Source organism: Urocitellus parryii, chromosome 11, assembly GCF_045843805.1.
Source record: "Urocitellus parryii isolate mUroPar1 chromosome 11, mUroPar1.hap1, whole genome shotgun sequence".
Classification (NCBI taxonomy): domain Eukaryota; kingdom Metazoa; phylum Chordata; class Mammalia; order Rodentia; family Sciuridae; genus Urocitellus; species Urocitellus parryii.
Window position 1 is genome coordinate 101,519,511 of NC_135541.1, and position 18,405 is coordinate 101,537,915.

Genomic DNA, 18,405 nt, shown 5'->3' on the forward strand with positions numbered 1-18,405 from the left:
TTAAACATCCAGCTCTTACCAACACACATAAAATGAATGTGCATTGTGTGTTGAATGAAATAATAATGAAGCCTCAATTTTTACTGACTGACTTGATAAGAAATTCATTTTTTTTCAGTTTCTTGTATATAAATTAAAACTTTGCAGTTATTTTCAGGTCATTGTTAGGAACATATTTTCTTCTTGCTCTTATATTTACAAATGATGACTTTTAATATATCACTTTGCATTATAGGCTTGAGTGAAAGTGTGGGTGTGTTTTTAACATGTTATCAATAATGAGTAATTGCCCCCCCCTTTTTTTCAGGGAAGTGGTTCAAGCAAACTGCGTTCACTGGAGAAAGAAGTTCTCATTTATGTGCAAAATGAGTGCCAGTGCTGCCACAGGAATCCTCGACCCATGTATCTACAGAGTATCTGTGAGGAAGGTATAAAAAGAGCCTATTACTTCTCCCATTTTAGAAGCCATAATTCCATAATTGCTGACTCGTTTTATTTGGCTCTGCTTTTGGGTTAGAACTGTGGTGATTCATATATAATTTTACTTCACAATTACAGCAATAATTTAAATTCCTATGACAAATATGATGAAGAATCTGAAGTTATAAATTAAAATATTCAAGAACCCTCATCTCACTACCACTATTCATGAATATTGACTTTATTTACATTAGTTTGGGGACTATGTATGTCTATATGCTGCCATTTATTAAGTTCTTGTTCTTTGATAGGCATTGTTCTAGGAACTTTATAAATATCATATCTAATAACAGCTCTCTAATTAGGTGTTATTTTCTTCATTTTCAGGAAAACTAAGGTTCAAAGAAGTTGTTTGCCCAAATTTACATTGTTAATAAAGGAGAAGGAGGAACTCTTAACACAGAATTTTCTAATTACAAATACATGTTTTGTTTTTTATATTTCTTTTCCACATATTAGATTGAAGTATATTACCAATAATCCACAAATGTGATAATGTCATCTTGTATGCTGTGCATGTGTGTGATGCTGCCTTTCAGGGTAAAAAAAGAGGAATCCATTAGTTACCACTACTAGTGAATTAATAAACTCTGGCTTTAAAATATAAACTTTGGCCAGGTGTAGTGGCACATGCCTATATTCCCAGCAACTTGGGAGGATGAGGCAGGAGGACTACAAGTTCAAAGCCAGCTTCAACAATCTAGTGAGACCCTAAGCAACTTAGCAAGACCCTGTCTCAAAAACAAAAAACAAAAAAAAAAAAAGATGTGGTGGGGCTGGAGATGTGGCTCAGTGGTTAAATACCCCTGGGTTCAATCCCTGGTACAAAAAAAAAAAGTAAACTATGTTTTATATTACATATTTTTATTTTTAAATTACCAAAGTAATTTGCTTACATTGGCAAAAATTAAATAGAAAAAGATTTAGAACAAAAAGCAGACCCTTATCTTGCTTTTTTTTTTCACTCTAGTCCTATAGCCTAGAAAAACAAAGCTGTATGTTTAGTCTTTGTATCCTACTTTTTGAATGAACTGATAGCACTATGATATATGTGGCTATATTTATAAAATTCTTTTGTATTGCAGAGTCTGCTCAGTTAAAATATAACAAACACATGTGTATGTAAATAATTTTATAAGTTTGAAGACTTTAATGAAGATAGACCTCTTTAAATGGTCCTTTAGAGCAGCAGTCATTGAATGGTGGCGACCTTAAAGGAAGTCTGGTACAGTGAGAGTGCACATGGGCTTGAGTCCCATTGGTCATGTATTAGCTATGAGACCTGAGGCAATTCTGTCCTGTAAAATCTATCTCCTCATCCAAATAAGGAATAATACTTTCTTCTTCAGGAAGGTATAGGGATTAGCTGATATATAAGTAGAGCATCCTACCATCATTCCTTTCTACCTTGATGGCTGCTACTCTTTTTTTAAAACCTTTCCTAATTGGAGTTGTCTTTTTTAAAATTTTAGTTGTAGTTTTATTTATCTATTTATTTATTTATAAGTGGTGCTGAGGATCCAACCCAGCGCCTCACATGTCCTAGGCAAGCACTCTACCACTGAGCCAAGTAGTAGTAACCCTAGCCCTTCTAATTGGAGTTTTGACCATGATTTCTGAAAGATGACTTATCGGTCTTTGAATTTTAAGATAAATAAAACATGACAAGTTTAGAGAAAAGCATAACTTCAAATAAAGATACTCAAAGTCTGTTTTTAAAGAATAATAAGCAAGAACTAATAATACTACAAAGAATTTGGCTCTGATCATAAAAGCAAACACAAAAGCATAATATACTGAGTCCTAGAAATTCTTCTGAGTGTTTTATACTTAATTCTTGTAGCTGTGATGTTCTAAATACAAACATTTGGCAAATTACTACACACACACACACACACACACACACATAAATTCAAATAAAATATTGATATATATTATTATTTTTCCACTTTTGTCAGTCTTGTTTACCTTAGATAAGAGATTTTATACTATTCTATCTGTATGCTTTTATATGCACAGAGCATCTTTGGAATACTTTATAAGAATTGATAGCAATGGTTGTCTCTGTAGTGAAGTTTCAACTTGTTGAAGTCTTTCTATAATATATGAGTATGCTTAACTGAGTAAGTAATTTAACCTTTTTCAGGCTTTTGCAATAGGCCTAGGGCCTACTTCAGTGTATAAATAAAATATTAGCTTGTCTTCTCACTATTTGTGTTGTTCTTATTAAAGTTACATGCTACAGCCACATATGGTGGCTTGTGCCAGTAGTCCCAGCTACTCCGGTTGTTTGCTTGAGCTCAGGAATTTGAAGCCAGCCATGGCAACATAGTGAGACCTCATCTCAATAATAATAGTATTGATATTAAAAATAATAAATTTTACATTAAGTAAACATTCTGGTCATTGGGGGAATTTTGAAGAGTCTATACAGTTAGATTTAAGATCATTAGATTTTAACTGTTTTGTCAGCATATAAATATCTACTTTGGCATTGTTTGATGTATGTTTAATTTTAAATCCTTAATTATATGATGTCCTTATAGTGTCTTCTATGTTTGGCAGGAATTAAAAGGTGGAAAAGCTTATGCAAAGGTAAGTGGATGTTCTTTAACTCTTGGCCTATGTAATATCATTCATCACTATCTATAAACTTAATTCTAATTGATGTTCCAGATTCACTCATTTTGAGTAAAGCAATTTAGAGGTTAAACAGTTGGAACCAACAATCAGTTATAGGCATATTCTTTCTAAATGCTTATTATGAGATGTTATTTTGGGGCTTTAGCTTCCCTCTTAGAGAATGACCTCTGGTTTTCTTGAAGCTATAGCTTACTGATAATTCAAACTGTCTTTACTTGGTGGTATTCCCAGGATCCTCCTCTGTACTCTCTTAGCACTCTGTACACATTCATCTGTTGGTGTTTGCGAAGGATTGGTTCCAAGGCTCTTCTCTCCCCCAGGATAAAAAAAAAGTTAAGCCTGTTCAAATCCCTTATATAAAATGGCATAGAATTTACCCAGGAGGCTGATGCAGGAGCATTGCAAGTTCAAAGCCAGCCTCAGCAACTTAGCAAAACCCTAAGCAATTTAATGAGACTCTGTCTTAAAATACAAATAAATAAATAAATAGGGGCCGGGGTTGTAGCTCAGTGCTTGCCTAGCACATGTGAGGCACTGGGTTCTATCCTCAGCACCACCTAAAAATAAATAAATAAAATAAAGGTGTTGTGTCCATCTACAACAAATAAATAAATAGACAGACATAGTTCTTGCCTTTACATGTATCCTCCAATATACATACCTTATAATGCCTAATACAATATAAATGCTGTACATAAAGTAGTTGTACTATATTGTTTAGGGAATAATGACCAGGAAAAAGTCTGTATATGTTTAGCATAAACAAAATTTCTAAAAATATTTTCTATCCAAATTGGTTAAACCTACAGATTGAAAACCTATAGATGCAGAGGGCCAACTGATATATCACTACTTCCTGTTGATGCTTTTACTAGCTACGTGAAATTACTAATGAATATGCTCATTTTTTTTTTTTTTTTTGCTGATTGAAGGAATGAGTAAGCAACACATGCTCCTTTTATTTCCAGTCTCTGGTATTTTCATCATTCCAGTCATATAAGCCAAGAATCTGGACACTAATTTTTTTTTCCCAGTACTGGAGATTGAATCCAGTGGTGCTCTACCACTGAACTACATCCCCAGCCCTTTTTTATTTTGCAAATGGGTCTCCCTAAGTTGCTGTGACTGGCCTTACACTTGCAGTCTTCCTGCTTCAGTCTCCTGAGTAGCTAGGATTATAGAATGCATCATTGTGCCCAGCTCTGAACCCTAGTCTTAAACACTAAATCTACTAGTTTGCAGTGTCAGCTAAGATGTTCTTTGCTACAAGTAACATAAAAACCTCCTCAACTAGAGGTTTTTTTTTAAATCTCATAAAACAAACATGAGACAGAGCTGCTTCAGGACTGGTTAATCTACTGATTGAAGAACATTATCAAGACCCCAGATTCTTCTCTTTCCATTATCTCATTCTCTTCATGATGGCTTTGTTCTTGGCTAGCTCCTCTCCTGAACACTAGGTGTCTGGCTGTTCAGCTTATAGTGAGCACATTCACTTTTGACAGAATTCAACTGCTTCTCCATGCATTGCTTCTTTTTAATGAGAAAACTTTCCCTACATGGCCCTCTGAGGATTTTCCCATACTTGTAACTGGCCAGAAGAGGGTCATATGCTCACCCCTGTGCCATCTGTGGCTATGGGAATGGATTGCCATGGTTATCTTAGACTAACCATAGTTTAGTAATGAGGTAGGACTGGGTTACCTTTCTTGTGCACATGGATGAACTCAGGAGAGTGGACACCTGAATACAATCAAGGCTTTACTATCAAGGAATAGCAGGGCATTGAATGTTGGGCAGGCAAAGAAGGTCTGTGATGGCTGATAAATCCTCTTGATTTTTTTTTTCCTTCTGAAAAGCTTGAAGCTATACCTTCTATCTACTGCCAAGACCACTGCCTTGGGTTATGCCTTCATTATTTCTTATTTGCAGTCTGTGTTGGCCTCCTGTCTGGTTTCTCTGCTTCTGTCGTCTTCCTGTATCCTCCGCCAGAGTTGTCTTTCTAAAATTAAAACATAATCATATCATTCTCCCACTTTCAGTCCTTCAACAAGTTATTCTTTGCTTCTAAAGGAAATTTAGAGTTCTATAACCTAGCATGTAAGACCCACTTTGGTTTTCAAATTATTTCTGCTACTTTCCTTCCTCCACAACCACCCATCCTTATGAGACATTCTGCCGTCATAAACTTCCTGAGGGTCTTATGCTATTTTAGCTTCTTTGCCTTGTGACTTGATGGTGTCCTTACTATGCATGTATTTCTCCCTCCCCCTATCCTGTCAACTCACGTATCATTAAAGACTCAGCTTAGTCATCCTACTCCACTGAAAATTTTTCTTCTTTCTTATAGCTGTGTCTTCCTCTATCACCGCACTTGTCACACAATATTGTAGAAATTTATTTTATTTTTCTGTTTTCCCACATTAATCTATGAGAGTAAGAATGATTTTATAAAGGCTGAGAGTGTAGCTGAGAGGTAGAACAGTTGCCTAGCATGCACAAGGCCCTGGGTTTGATCCTAGCACCACAAAAAAAAAAAAAAAAAAAAAAAAGTCTCTATTCCCAATTACTAACATTACCTGGAATTTAAATGCTGAAAATTACTTTCTGAATAAATTAATATCTACCACATATATACAGCTTGTGTATGTGTGCGTGTATTATTATGTATTATTCTCATGTGTGAATTATTCATCTTAGTGAAGCCAGAGAAAAAGATATAAGAGAGTATTGGCACTTTGGTCCCTTGCTAGAATGTAAGTTCTTTGAAGGCATAGTATTTCTGCTATTCTCTACTATTTCCTGTGTCTAGAACAGGGCCTGGGACATAAAAGGTACTCAATAAATATTGAACTATTCATTGATACCCTTCAGCCTAAAACATCATACACTAACATATTCCATCTTTTAACTGTTTTAGTAGGGAGTAGGATCTTAGTTGGGGATGCTTTAATATATTATCATAGATTGGGTGACTTAAACAATAGACATTCATTTCTCATGTTTCTAGAAACTGGAAAGTCCAAGATCAAGATTCTTACAGAGCCAGGTGCAGTGTTCCTCACCTATAATCCCAACAACTCAGGAGAAGGCAGGAGGATCGAAAGTTCAAGGCCAGCCTCAGCAATTTAGTGAAATCTTGTCTCGAACACACACACCCCAAAAAAAAAAAAAGACCAGGGATGTAGCTCAGAGGTAGAGTTGGGTGTTCTACCATTAAAAAAAAGAAAGAAAGGAAAAAAAATTCTGACAGATGTTGTGTATCTCATGAGAGCCTACCTCCTAGTTTGCATATGGCCTCTCATGGCAGAGTGCAAAGAGGAAGCAAACTCTTTCCTGTCTGTTTTTTTTTTTTTTACTTCTAGTTATTGAATCCAGAGGCTCTTTACCACTGAGCTACATTCCCAGCACTTTTTACTTTTTATTTTGTGATAGGGTCTCATTGAGTTGCTTAGGGCATTGCTAAATTGATCCTCCTGCCTCAGCCTCCCAAGTCATTAAAGGTGTGTGCCACTGTGCCCAGTTTTTTCCTTTTTTAAAGGGACATTAATTTAGGATTGGGGGTACAACTCAGTGGTAAAACACATGTTTAGCATGTGCAAGGCCCTAGGTTTGATCCCCATCACCAAGGCTTCATCCTCATGACCTAATTACATTCCAGAGACCCACCACTTTATACCATCTTTTTGGTAATTAGGGTTTCAATATGTGAATTTTGGAGAAACACAAACATGTAGTTCATAACACAGACAGATCAGGTTTTTTCCAACTTAGTGAGTATGTAATACTAGTATTATTACAGTGGGTGGTAAGTCAGTAAGCTGTCTTTCATTCAGTAAATATGTTGTTAAGTGCCTACCATGTGCCAGACATTTTTGCTGACACTATTCTAAGTACTAGAGATACCGCAGTTAGCAAAACACACAAAAATCCCTGCCTTTAATGAAACTTATATTCTAATTGGAGGTGACAGAGATGGAGGAGGACAGACAACAAAATAAGTATGAAATGTATGTGGACATGATATAACAACTAAGGAGAAAAACAGAGCACATAGGGGTCGAGGGCAAAAACTTTAGGAGAAGGGAGGAAAGGGGGACACATTTCAGGATAGCCTGGGAAGGCTCCTTAGAGAGATGACATTTGAACACTGACATGAGTGCAGTGAAAGAGAAAGCTACAAGACCATATGACAGTTTCCCAGGCCAAAAATTAAAAAAAAAAAAAAAAAAAAAAAAAAGAGCTAAAGGCCTTGAAGTGATCTTGGTGTTTTCAAAGAACAGGACATTGTGGCTTGTAGACTGAAGACAAGGAGAGAGGGAGGAAGTGAAGTTGTCCTAGGACAGAGGAATCAGAGACCATGTAGACAGCTTGTTCAAGGAGTTTTGTAGTTGTTTGAACAGAGACAGAAAAATGATCCAGTATTCTGGAGAGAGAGGAGATTTTGGTTTGTTTTGTTCATTAAGGTGGGAGAAAAAACAACTGAGTGTGGTGGCACACAGCAGAGACTCAGAAGGCTGAAGCTGGAAGATTGAAAGTTTGAGATCAGTCTCAGCAACTTAGCAAGACCCTGTCTCAAAAGAAAACATAAAAAGAGCTTGGGCCAGGCATGGTGGCACATGCCTGTAATCCCAGCGGCTCAGGAGGCTGAGACAGGAGGAACTCGAGTTCAAAGCTAGCCTCAGTAACAGCAAGTTGCTTAACAACTCAGTGAGACCCTATCTCAAAATAAAATACAAAATAGGGCTGGGGATGTGGTTGACTGCCCCTGAGTTCAATCCCTGGTACACGCCCCCCCCCCCAAAAAAAGAGCTGAGGATGTAGTTCAGTGGTAGAGGGACCCTGGATTCAATCCCTAACAGTACCCCCACATAAAGGAAAGATAGGAGAAAATCCAATGTAATTGTATACTGATGGGAATGACTCAGAAGAGAAAGGAATTTTAGAATGCCAAGGAGCATAAAGAACTGCTAAAATGATGTCAGGTAGGCAGGAGGAGAGCAGTTGGCCTTAGGAACACAGCCAGTTCATCTCAGCACTGTAAGTGGGTAGGCACATACAGAGCACAAGGGCAGGTAGGAGAGTGGATGTGGCTGGCAGTAAGAGCTTGTGGAAGTGAAGTGCTTTTTTGATTGCTTTTATTTTCTGAGTGAAATAGGAAGCAAGGTGATTGGCAGAGAGAAGACAGGAAAGAGGTGTTGGAGATTTAAAGAAAAGGGTAAAATATGAAATAGGGTGGTTGATAATGTGTGATCAAATAAGTCACATGCATCTGCATATGCTCAATTGGATATTGTTTTGTCCTGGATAAATCCAGACTTTTTCTGCTGATTCGTTGGCCCAGAAAAGCAATAAGACCAGAGCGTACTCATATAAAAATGAGGTATATGTTACTTGTAACTTGATTATGCACCTAACTTACTGCATTTGGCCCTTCAACTATACTCTAGGTTCTTACTCTTCATTCTTCCTGTACGAGTTAAAAGCTACTGAAATAATGCTTCAGTCTTCAATTAAAAAATTCATCTCGGCCATGTGCAGTGGCAAATGCCTATAGTCCTAATTAGGCTAAGGCAGGAGGATTGCAAATTTGAGGCCAGCCTCAGCAACTTTGTGAGAACCCATCTCAAAATTAAAAATTAAAAATAGGTCTGGGGATGTAGCTCAGTAGTAGAGCACCCCTAGGTTCAATCCCCAATACCACTAAATTAATTAATTAAATTTCATCTTGAATGCCATTTATATGTGCCACTGTTTTAAAGCCTTAAAGCAAACAATTTCAACAGGGTTTGAAATGTATAGTGCATTTTATTATAGGTTCACAGAGATGTGCTTGTTCAATTCATGTTTTTGTTATTAAAAGATTAAGCCAGGCATGGTGGCTCACCCCTGTAATCTCAGCAACTTAGTAAGGCAATAAGCAACTTAGCGAGACTATCTCAAAATAAAAAATAAAAGGGCTGGGGAGGTATCTTAATGGTAAAGCACCCCTGGGTTCAATCCCCAGTACCAAAATAATAATAATAACAATAATAATAAAAGATTCTACATATACATAGTCATATAAGGCAAGATAGTGTATTCAGGAAATAATGACATAATGGGTTTCATTTGTTTTGCCTGTCAGAGACGGGATAGGATAGAGCAACATCAGAAGAAGGACTGTAGAGCAACCTTTGGTAACTGCAAAAGAAATGAGCACCAAACCTGTTGTGTTAGTCAGCTTTTCCTCACTGTAACCAAAATACCTGTCGGCAATAACTAAGAGGAAGTAAAGTTCACTTTGGCTCATGATTTCAGAGATTTGTTCTATCACTGACCAACTCCATTGACCTAGGTGAGGCAGAATATCATGGCCGAAGAACATGGTAGCTGGGCATGGTGACTCACTCCTGCAATCCCAGTGACTCCAGGATCTGAGGCAGGAGGATCACAAGTTCAAAGTCAGCCTCAGCAATTTAGTGAGACCTTAAGGAACTTAGCAAGACCCTGTCTCAAAAAATAAAAAGAACTGAGTGATTAAGTGCCACTGGGTTCAAGTACCAAGAAGAAGAAGGAGGAGGAAGAGGAGAAGGGCTTTACTTCCAGAGTTCACTAGATCTTCAGTCCATCAAATGAATTAATCCACTGATGAGGTTACACTTTTTATAATTCGGTCATTTCATCTCTACCCAACACATTAATGCTTTGGAGGACACCTCATATCCAAACCATAACACCGGGGTAGTAATAAAAAAGAACATCAGGTTTGAACTATATTTCTGGGTATCAGCAGAGAGGGTGAGTGTAAGCCAAAACTATAAGAAAGGGAGGGAAAGTTTCCATAAGGACAATCAATCACCAAGGCAAATGTTGTGAAAGATGGGAGGATAAAAGAAGTTTGTACCAAAGAAAGTGTGTAGCTCATTTAAATCATCCTACTACTTGCACAGAGTGAGAACTTTAATCTGCAACTATGTGCAGTTACTAGTGGTTAGTTCTTCCATAGAGCAAGAACCAGAATAGAGGGGATTCCGATCATTTTTCTCTATTTATATGCAAATGATTATTGTTGCTGTGATAGTATTTCCCAGTGTGGTGTGTCACTGCTACTTGCAGTGATGTTATTTGTTTGATATGCATTAGTTGTACTACAACAGAAATGTATTTATTTTAATGTATACCGAAAAATATTTAGCACATCAAATCTATGATATTGGAGATCTTGCTTAAGACAAGAATAGAATAAGTAATACATTTTTATTAAAAATCCAACCAATTTAAGGGCATGTATAAAGCAAATAATAGAATAGGAGTTGTTAAAATGGCAAAAATTGCAAAGGATCAAATTTTGAGAAAACTTGTATAGAGCATGGACTGAATATTTATTTTACAGAAAATATGACAGAATGTGATAGAAGCCTACTAGATATTCTATTAATATAATTCTCTTTTTTTTCATAGCTGGGCTTTGCAGATCTAAACCTGGCAGAGTTTGCTGGATCAGGAAATACCACTCGTCGCTGTTTACTGGAAGGCTATGATACCAAAAATACAAGGCAGGATAATTCCATTCTTAAAGTAAGCACCCAAGATTGACATGCTGACAAATGAGAGTCTCTACCTTTAAATAAGCAGAGGTATATACTGTCAAAGACAAGAAGTAAATCAGTACTGAAATCATAAGCTGACCACACCACCGAAACATTCACCATGAAGGGGGGAAACTATCCAAATCACAGAAGCAGTGAAAAGTAACCAAGTTTACCTTTGTGACCTTAATGTGTTTCTTGTCATGCTGCAAGATTCAGAGAAGAACACAAACAGACTACTACAACACAAGTGCTCATTGGGAGGAAGGAGCACAATGAATGGATAGATACCTTAAAATGCTTATAGCTCCCAAAAAGTGATTTCCAAAGCAACTGTGATGGATTCATGGCCGTTGCAGGGTTTCCTTGTAACTAGGAGAGTGATAGAAAAAACCTACTTCTGAGCATCTGCCCTATTTTTCCAAGTACTATCATGAACTACATGTTCTGGTAAACACTTGAGAGACTATACCCTTCACAGTGTTGAACAAAATACTAAATAAGATCCATTGAAAAGATACTTGGAAAGTATCTTGTGCCTAATAAAAGACATAGGATAAACCATTTGCTATATTTTAGTTTCTTGCTTCACAATGTGGTAAATTACCTAATAAGAAGAAAAGGAAATACTTTTAAATAGAAACTGGATGCTTTTTATTCAGAAGTTAGTGCAGCAAAGAATGATCTTATACCTATAGTTTTCCAAACTTTGTTTTTAATAAATATTTGACTCTAAAAATATAAAAATTCATGAAATGGTTTTTATTTTTTTTAATATTTATTTTTTAGGTATGGATGGACACAACACAATGCCTTTATTTTTAAGTGGTGCTGAGGATCGAACCCTGGTCCCGCCTGTGCGAGGCGAGCGCTCTACCGCTGAACCACAATCCCAGCCCATGAAATGTTTTTTATTGTCAGTCCATCCCTCACATGAGTTTAGCAGCTTTAAAGAAAGATGAGATGGGTAATTAATATGGAGTAATTAATATAAGATGGGTAATTAATATGGAGTAATTAATATGGGTAATTAATATGGTAAAAGAAGATAAAAAAGAAATTAGAAAAGCATCATGCTATAAGCTTTATGTTGGTTCTATAGTTTTATGGTTAACTCTGAAATATCTCTATGAGATAGGCAGGATTGGGTAGATAGGGAAGATTTCCCTTTTTGTAGATAAAGACACTGAGACTCACTTAAGTGTATCACAGAAGTAGTCGGTGGCAGACCCGAGGCCAGAATGCATGGCTTCTAATACCTGGTCAGTGGCCTTTAAATTCATTTTATTACTTATATTTCATGAAGTCTGTCTCTGAATTATACTGTTTTCATTGGAGAGTGAAATAACTATAATTTCAGAGCTTCACATTCCTTAGCATCAGCTCATAGAGTGGTTTCCTTCTGGTTCCCCAGTGATTCCTCTGCACCATTTCTCCCACTGTGTCTTACAAAACACACCTTTTTGAAGGTCACACCAGTTATCTGTAACTCTCCCTCCCTTGCTGATGTCTACTGACTACCTAGTCACCTTCTCTCCTATTCATTGGTGACATAGCTTCAAGCTCACAGGTTTTCTCTTTATCACTTTTCCTGTTGTCATTTTTGAGTGACCTTACAATCTATGCAGGCGAGCTATCTTTGTGGATGTGTTGTGAATGTATATTCTCTTCTAATAGCTGATCTTAAATGTGCCTAAGACCCTCCTTTCCTTAAACTGCCTATTTCCAGCAACATTTTCTTCCTCCTCTCAATTCTTACTCCCATGATCACTTTCTGGGTTGTTGTTATTTTTTTTTCCCCTAGGGCTGGGGGGAATTGAACCCATGCATACTTTATCACTATATCCCCAGCCCTTTTTAAATTTTATTTTGAAGTAGGGTCTGACTAAATTGCCCACATTGGCCTTGAACTTGGGATCCTCCTGCCTCAGCCTCCTGAGTAGCTAGAATTAGAGGTGTGTGCCTGGATTTAGGCTTTCTTATCACTAGAAACTTTACCACTTCCAAATTTTCATTTTGAAGTTTTCCCCTCTCTTCCCACTGTCTCCTATGCGCCTAGCCCCTTTGGTTTACTCACTTAGCTATCTTCAGCACCACCACTTTCTCACTTTGCCACTTTCTCACTATTACCAGCTCCCACTTCCTTTCCCTTCTGTCTTGATCCATTTTAGATTCCATGGTTCATAAGTATCATAGTCCTAATACTCCTGGCACCTACGTCTATTGCTCTCCCTTAAGTAATCTCCAACCGTTATTGAATTCAGCTGTCTATCTTCCCCTACTTGCTGGAAAAGACATGTAACCAGGCTAGCGGCCATTACTGAAATCACGTTCACAGCCAATCCACAGTCATACTCTACTTCCTTTCCCAATTTTTTAAAATGCATAATAAACTTGCTTTATTGAAATATGGTTATCAACAAGAAAAAAGTAAACTGAATCATCACAATTATTAGTTATTAATAGCTACTATATTTCAAAATCAGTACAGTGTTCACTAAAAATAAGAATTTCATTAAATTCTTCACTATATTTACCTTCAAACCCCAAATTAGATTATTGGGAAGAACTCAATAATTTCTTTTGTATCCAAACTTAGTTTAACTGTTTTGATTTATCGTGTCTGTCTTTAAAGGATTTTTAGATCCTTTTCAGTTCATAAGTACGATGATTGGGTGGGTGTTCATGCTGTAATGTGAGATGTGCCCCCTTCTAACCCTTGTTGTGACATCAGCACATTACCAATGTGATGTTTAAAAAAAAGGCTTTTTATGAAATAATTATCTTATGGAAAAATTAACTATCTTTAAAAACAAAGCTAGCCAGGCACAGTGGCACACACCAATTTCCCACCAGCTTGGGAGACTGAGGCAAGAGGATTTCAAGTTCAAAGCCACCCTCAGCAACTTAGTGAGACCTTCTCAAAATGAAAAAATTAAAAGGGCTGGGAATGTGGCTCAGTGGCTAAACAACCCTGGGTTCAATCCCTAGTATTAAAAAAGTGGGGGATGCTAATTCCTACATATCCACATGAATCTATTCTGAATACCTGTTATTTATGGAGAGGAGAAATGAGTGCCTGAAATTGATCCCAACTCTAGCACTCACTCCTGCTTCCAGTAAATCCTGGAGCAGCAATAATCTAATTTGGGGTTTGAAGGTAAATATAGTGAAGCCATCTGAAGTGAGCTCTTAAGTATCCTCATCATTAACTCCTAAAATTACCAAGCTAACTCCTTCTTTCCTTTCCTCTAATCAATTAATCCCTCTTCTTTTCAAAAATAGTCTCTAAATTTGTGTTCTTGATTCTGTGTAGTCTACATTCTATTTATGGATTGCCTCCACCACTTCTTTCCTCTTTATTTAGCACCAGTGTCTTAGAATTATATTTTCTTCCTTTTTTGTTTATTAGTTCATTATAGATATAAATAATATTAGGGTTCATTTTGGTATAAATATACAAAATGAAGTACAATTTATTCCAATTCATTCCTGAGCACATCCCCTCTTCTCCTCCCTCCTCTTGTTCCCCTTCCTGTACTCTACTTATCTTTTTTCTATTTATTTATAGCTTTTTTTTAAAATTAGTGCACTATGGATACACATAAAGGTAAAACTCACTGTGGTATATTCATGTATATATGTAGGAAACTTTGGTCAGATTCATTCCACCACTCCTCCCTTTTCCCATCCTTCCTCCCTCCCCCTCAATTTCCTTTCTCTATTCCACTGAGCTCTAGCCTATTTGCATACCTTTCCCAATTTTATATATTCTTTTTCATACCTTCTTTCTCCTTATACCTTTATATATCTCTCTTGCCCTCAGCTCATGCCCTTGTCTTATCCTTTATTAAGAAAATAGAAGTCATTACATTCAAATGCCCTCATTTTCCCATTACCAAACTTACAATTCTACCTGTCTCTCCAGACTCACTATCCTTTTCACCCTCTATTATAGCAAGTGTCAGAAGTTCATCCCTCCTCTCAGCCTCTAGAATCTAAATCTTACCTAATCAAGGGGTTTTCTCCTTGGATTATTCCCTCTTAAGCATCTCTTCTAAGGATCCATTCTTATCAATGTATAAAAAAAACAGTTCTTTATCTGTCTCCCTTTGTGTGTGTGGTACTGGGGACAGAACTCAGGGACTGGTGCTTGCTAGGCAAGTACCCTACCACTGAGCTACACCCAGCCCTCCCATATTTTAAAAAGCAGACACAAACCAGCTCCTCATCTCTTCCAGCTACAGCCTTCTCTGTTCTTCCGCACTGTGCAGTTTCTTAAAAGATGTCTGTGTCATCTCCATCTTCTTCCTAAGACATTCAGGATATTCAAGAGTGCTATCTTGATGGAATTGTAAGAAAGAAGAGGTGATAAGGAAGGTTATGTTTGACATTTAAGGAAAAGAGGAATAGTAATGGATGCACTGAGGGAAGAGTTTTCAATGAAATAAGGTTATAAAAGATACATGTTAGCCATTAACTGGAAAACATGTAATAACATATTCATATCCTATTATTCATTAAGACCTTGAATTTGGGTTTTATGCAGTCCTGGGTTAAGACCTCAGCTCTTCCCTTTGCCAGCTCTCTGATCTTGAAAATATAAATCTCTTTGAGCTTAAAATGAGAGTATCACTTTCTCATGGGAGTATTAAAAATTAAATGAAGTGCTACATGTAAAACCTTTAGCTTATGCCTGTCCCATGATAAATTCTCAAATAATGACCATTTTAACATCATTTTTATTACCATTATTATTCCCATAAGAATGTGAAATAGTCCTATGGGTGATTCTTAAAAAGTAGTCAGCACCCAGAGAAAAGCATTTCAAAAATGAAGAAAAGCTCTAAATCCTGACCTAAAGCAGAGGCCAGAAGCTCTCTGAAAAGCCACCAGCAGACTCTTAAGCAGCACAGGAGTCTGGGAGTGAAGACATGAACTAGATGAGCACAGCCACACACTCACAAGAAGGATTGTTACTAGAGAATCACTTGCTTTTGTTTTCATCTCTTCCAATCTGATTTTTGTAATTATGATTTTGAATGTTTAAAGTTATTTTTAATTTTTTATCTACATAAAGCAGTAATTTAATATTGGGTATAACCAATTTGACTATCATTTTATCTAAAGCTTTATAAATAGAAAATAATGGGCTTCATGTTGTGGGGGAAAGAAAGATTCATCATACATAGCTTTGCTCTTGAGAAATATTTTCTAATTATGATATTTCTTGTTCTTATGTTTAGGTTTTGATCAGTATGCAGCTGATGTCTGGTGACCCATGTTTTAAAACGTAAGTTGATATCCAAAAAATTAGTTACTTATCTGATAGTATAGCAGAGATTTGTTTAAATGGTAAGACCCTATCTTAAACCCTACGGAAACAACATTGAACAAAATAGACTAAGTCACTGCCATTTTCTTTTGTTTTGGTTTGGTTTTGGTACCAGGGATGGAACCCAAGATTATTTAAACTCTGAGCCACGTCCCCAACCCTTTCTATTTTTTATTTTGAGACAGGATCTTAATTTCTTAGAGCTTCACTAAGTTGCTGAGTCTGGCCTCCAACTTCCAGTCCTCCTGCCTCAGCCTCCCAAGTCACTGGTTAACAGGCATGTGCCACCACACCTGGCAGTCATTGCCATTTTGGAACTCATATGTTACGAGGAAAACAAATAACAAAACTTAAGTAAATATATATAAACATGATGATAACTACTTTGGTAAAAATAAAGCCAGGTAGCAGAGCCATAGTGGAGAGTGAGACTGCTATTTTATACCAAGTAGTCAGGAACAGACTCCCTAGTCAAGATGATATTTGAGTAGAGACCTGAAGGAGATGGGAGGCAAGTCATGCAGATATTTAAAGAAAGAGCATTTGAGGTAGAGGGAACAAGGCGAAAAGCTGTGAGAGAGAAGTGTTCTTGGCATGTTTAAGTGACTGCCAGGAGACCAGTACATCTAGATCAGAGTGAATAAAAAGGAGGGTAATAAGAGGTAAAGTCAAATGATAGAATCCTGCAGGCCATAAGGACTCTACTTATACTCTGAGTGAGATAAAAAGCTAATGGAAGCCAGGTTGATGGCACATACCTGTAATTCTGGCAACTCAGGAGATTGAGGCAAGAGGATCACAAGATTAAGGCCAGACTCAGCAACTTAGTGAGGCCCTAAGCAATTTAGTGAGACCCTGTCTCAAAAAATAAAAAGGGCTGGGGATGTAGTAGCTCAGTGGTAAAGCACTCTTGGGTTTAATCCCCCATACCAAAAAAAAAAAAAAAAAATCTAATGGAAGTTAGACATGGTGGCACGTACCTGTAATCCCAACTCCTTGGAGACTGAGGCAGGAAGATTGCAAATTTAAGATCTGTTTGGACAACTTAGGCCTTTTCTCGAAATTAAAAATAAAAAGTGGTAGGGATATATTTCAGTGATAGAGCAGTTGTTCAGCACACACAAGGCTCTGGGTTTTATCCTCAGTACTAGAAGAAAAAAAAAAAGATAATACAAGTTTCAAGCAAGGAGTACAACTATCTGACTTAGGACTACTAGGTGGAGAACAGATAATTTGAGGGATCACTGGAGGGTACCAAAACAGGTAGATAATTAGACTGAATCAATAGTCCAAAGTCTGGGGTCTGAGTAGCAGGAAGAATGTTTTCACTTACTGAAAAACCACAAAAGGAACAACTGGGAGCTTGGGCATTAGACATGTTAAGTTTGAGAACCTGTGTAATCCCCAGCAGGGCGAGTTAAATAGGCAGGTGAATATATCAACGACAGGCTGCAGGCATAAACTGGAAATCATTATATCATCAGCATACAGATAGTAATTAAAGCCACGAGGCTTAGTAAAATGATCTAAATGGACTGAGTATAAACACAAATAAGGAAAGGGCCATAGTTATAGTGTGAGACACTCACTCCAGCATGTAGAGGTTGGGGAGGTGGGAAGAACCAGTAAAGGAACAAACAGTGAGCCAAGAGGAGGGAAGCAAAGGAGAGAACTTCCTGAAAACCAGTGAAGAAATGGCCAGAAAGGAGGAGCAGCAGCTGGAGGATATACTGCAGCAGTAGGTCTCAGAATCTGAGAACTGATTTGGCATCTAGAGACATGGATGACTTTAACAGAATTTTGGTAGAATGTTCTTAGACTAAAGCCTTTTCAGAATGGGTTAAAGAGAGTTTGTGAGAAAACTGGAAACAGCGAATATAAACAACACTCTGGGGAATTTTGCTGGGAAAAAAAAGGAATAAAAAGATGGGTTCATAAGTAAAGAGAAGATATGGGGTGGGGCGGAGTTTATTTATTTTTTAAAATGGGAGCTTGAACAGCCAATGGGATTGGCCCAATAAAGAGGAAGAAACCAGTGATGGGAAAGAGAAAAGGGACAGTTGCTGGACTATCAAGAGGAATGAGGGCAGGGAACGTGGCTGTTGATGCAGATATGTGAAAGCAGATGGAAGTTCCTGTCTAACTGCTTCTGGTTTCTTAGTAAAATAGGAAACAGAATGATCATTACAGCAAGGACAGGGTGGGGCTGTGCAGAAAAAGGAAAATGATTGTTACAGTCTTAGATTGTGAGGTGAACTGGGGAAATGCAGTAGGATTGCCTGTCAGCAAGCTTGAAGACACTTATTAATTATAAATGAAGATTGATTAGATATTATTTAAACATCTAAGAAAAACATACTTAGAAAGTAAACATTT

At 37.2% G+C, this 18,405-nt stretch overlaps 1 protein-coding gene and 1 pseudogene across 1 annotated transcript in view; both read left to right on the plus strand.

Annotated features, from left to right (window-relative positions):
• The window catches only part of Eeig2 (EEIG family member 2), an 80,188-nt gene that overhangs the window by 37,475 nt on the left and 24,308 nt on the right, over nt 1-18,405 (plus strand). Inside the window, exons 2-5 of the mRNA XM_026402808.2 lie at nt 308-428; nt 3,046-3,075; nt 10,567-10,683; nt 15,941-15,987. Coding sequence (XP_026258593.2) covers nt 308-428; nt 3,046-3,075; nt 10,567-10,683; nt 15,941-15,987 — 315 coding nt within the window. The remainder of the gene's footprint in view (nt 1-307; nt 429-3,045; nt 3,076-10,566; nt 10,684-15,940; nt 15,988-18,405) is intronic.
• Nucleotides 13,339-13,446, plus strand: LOC113192677 (small nucleolar RNA U13; annotated as a pseudogene).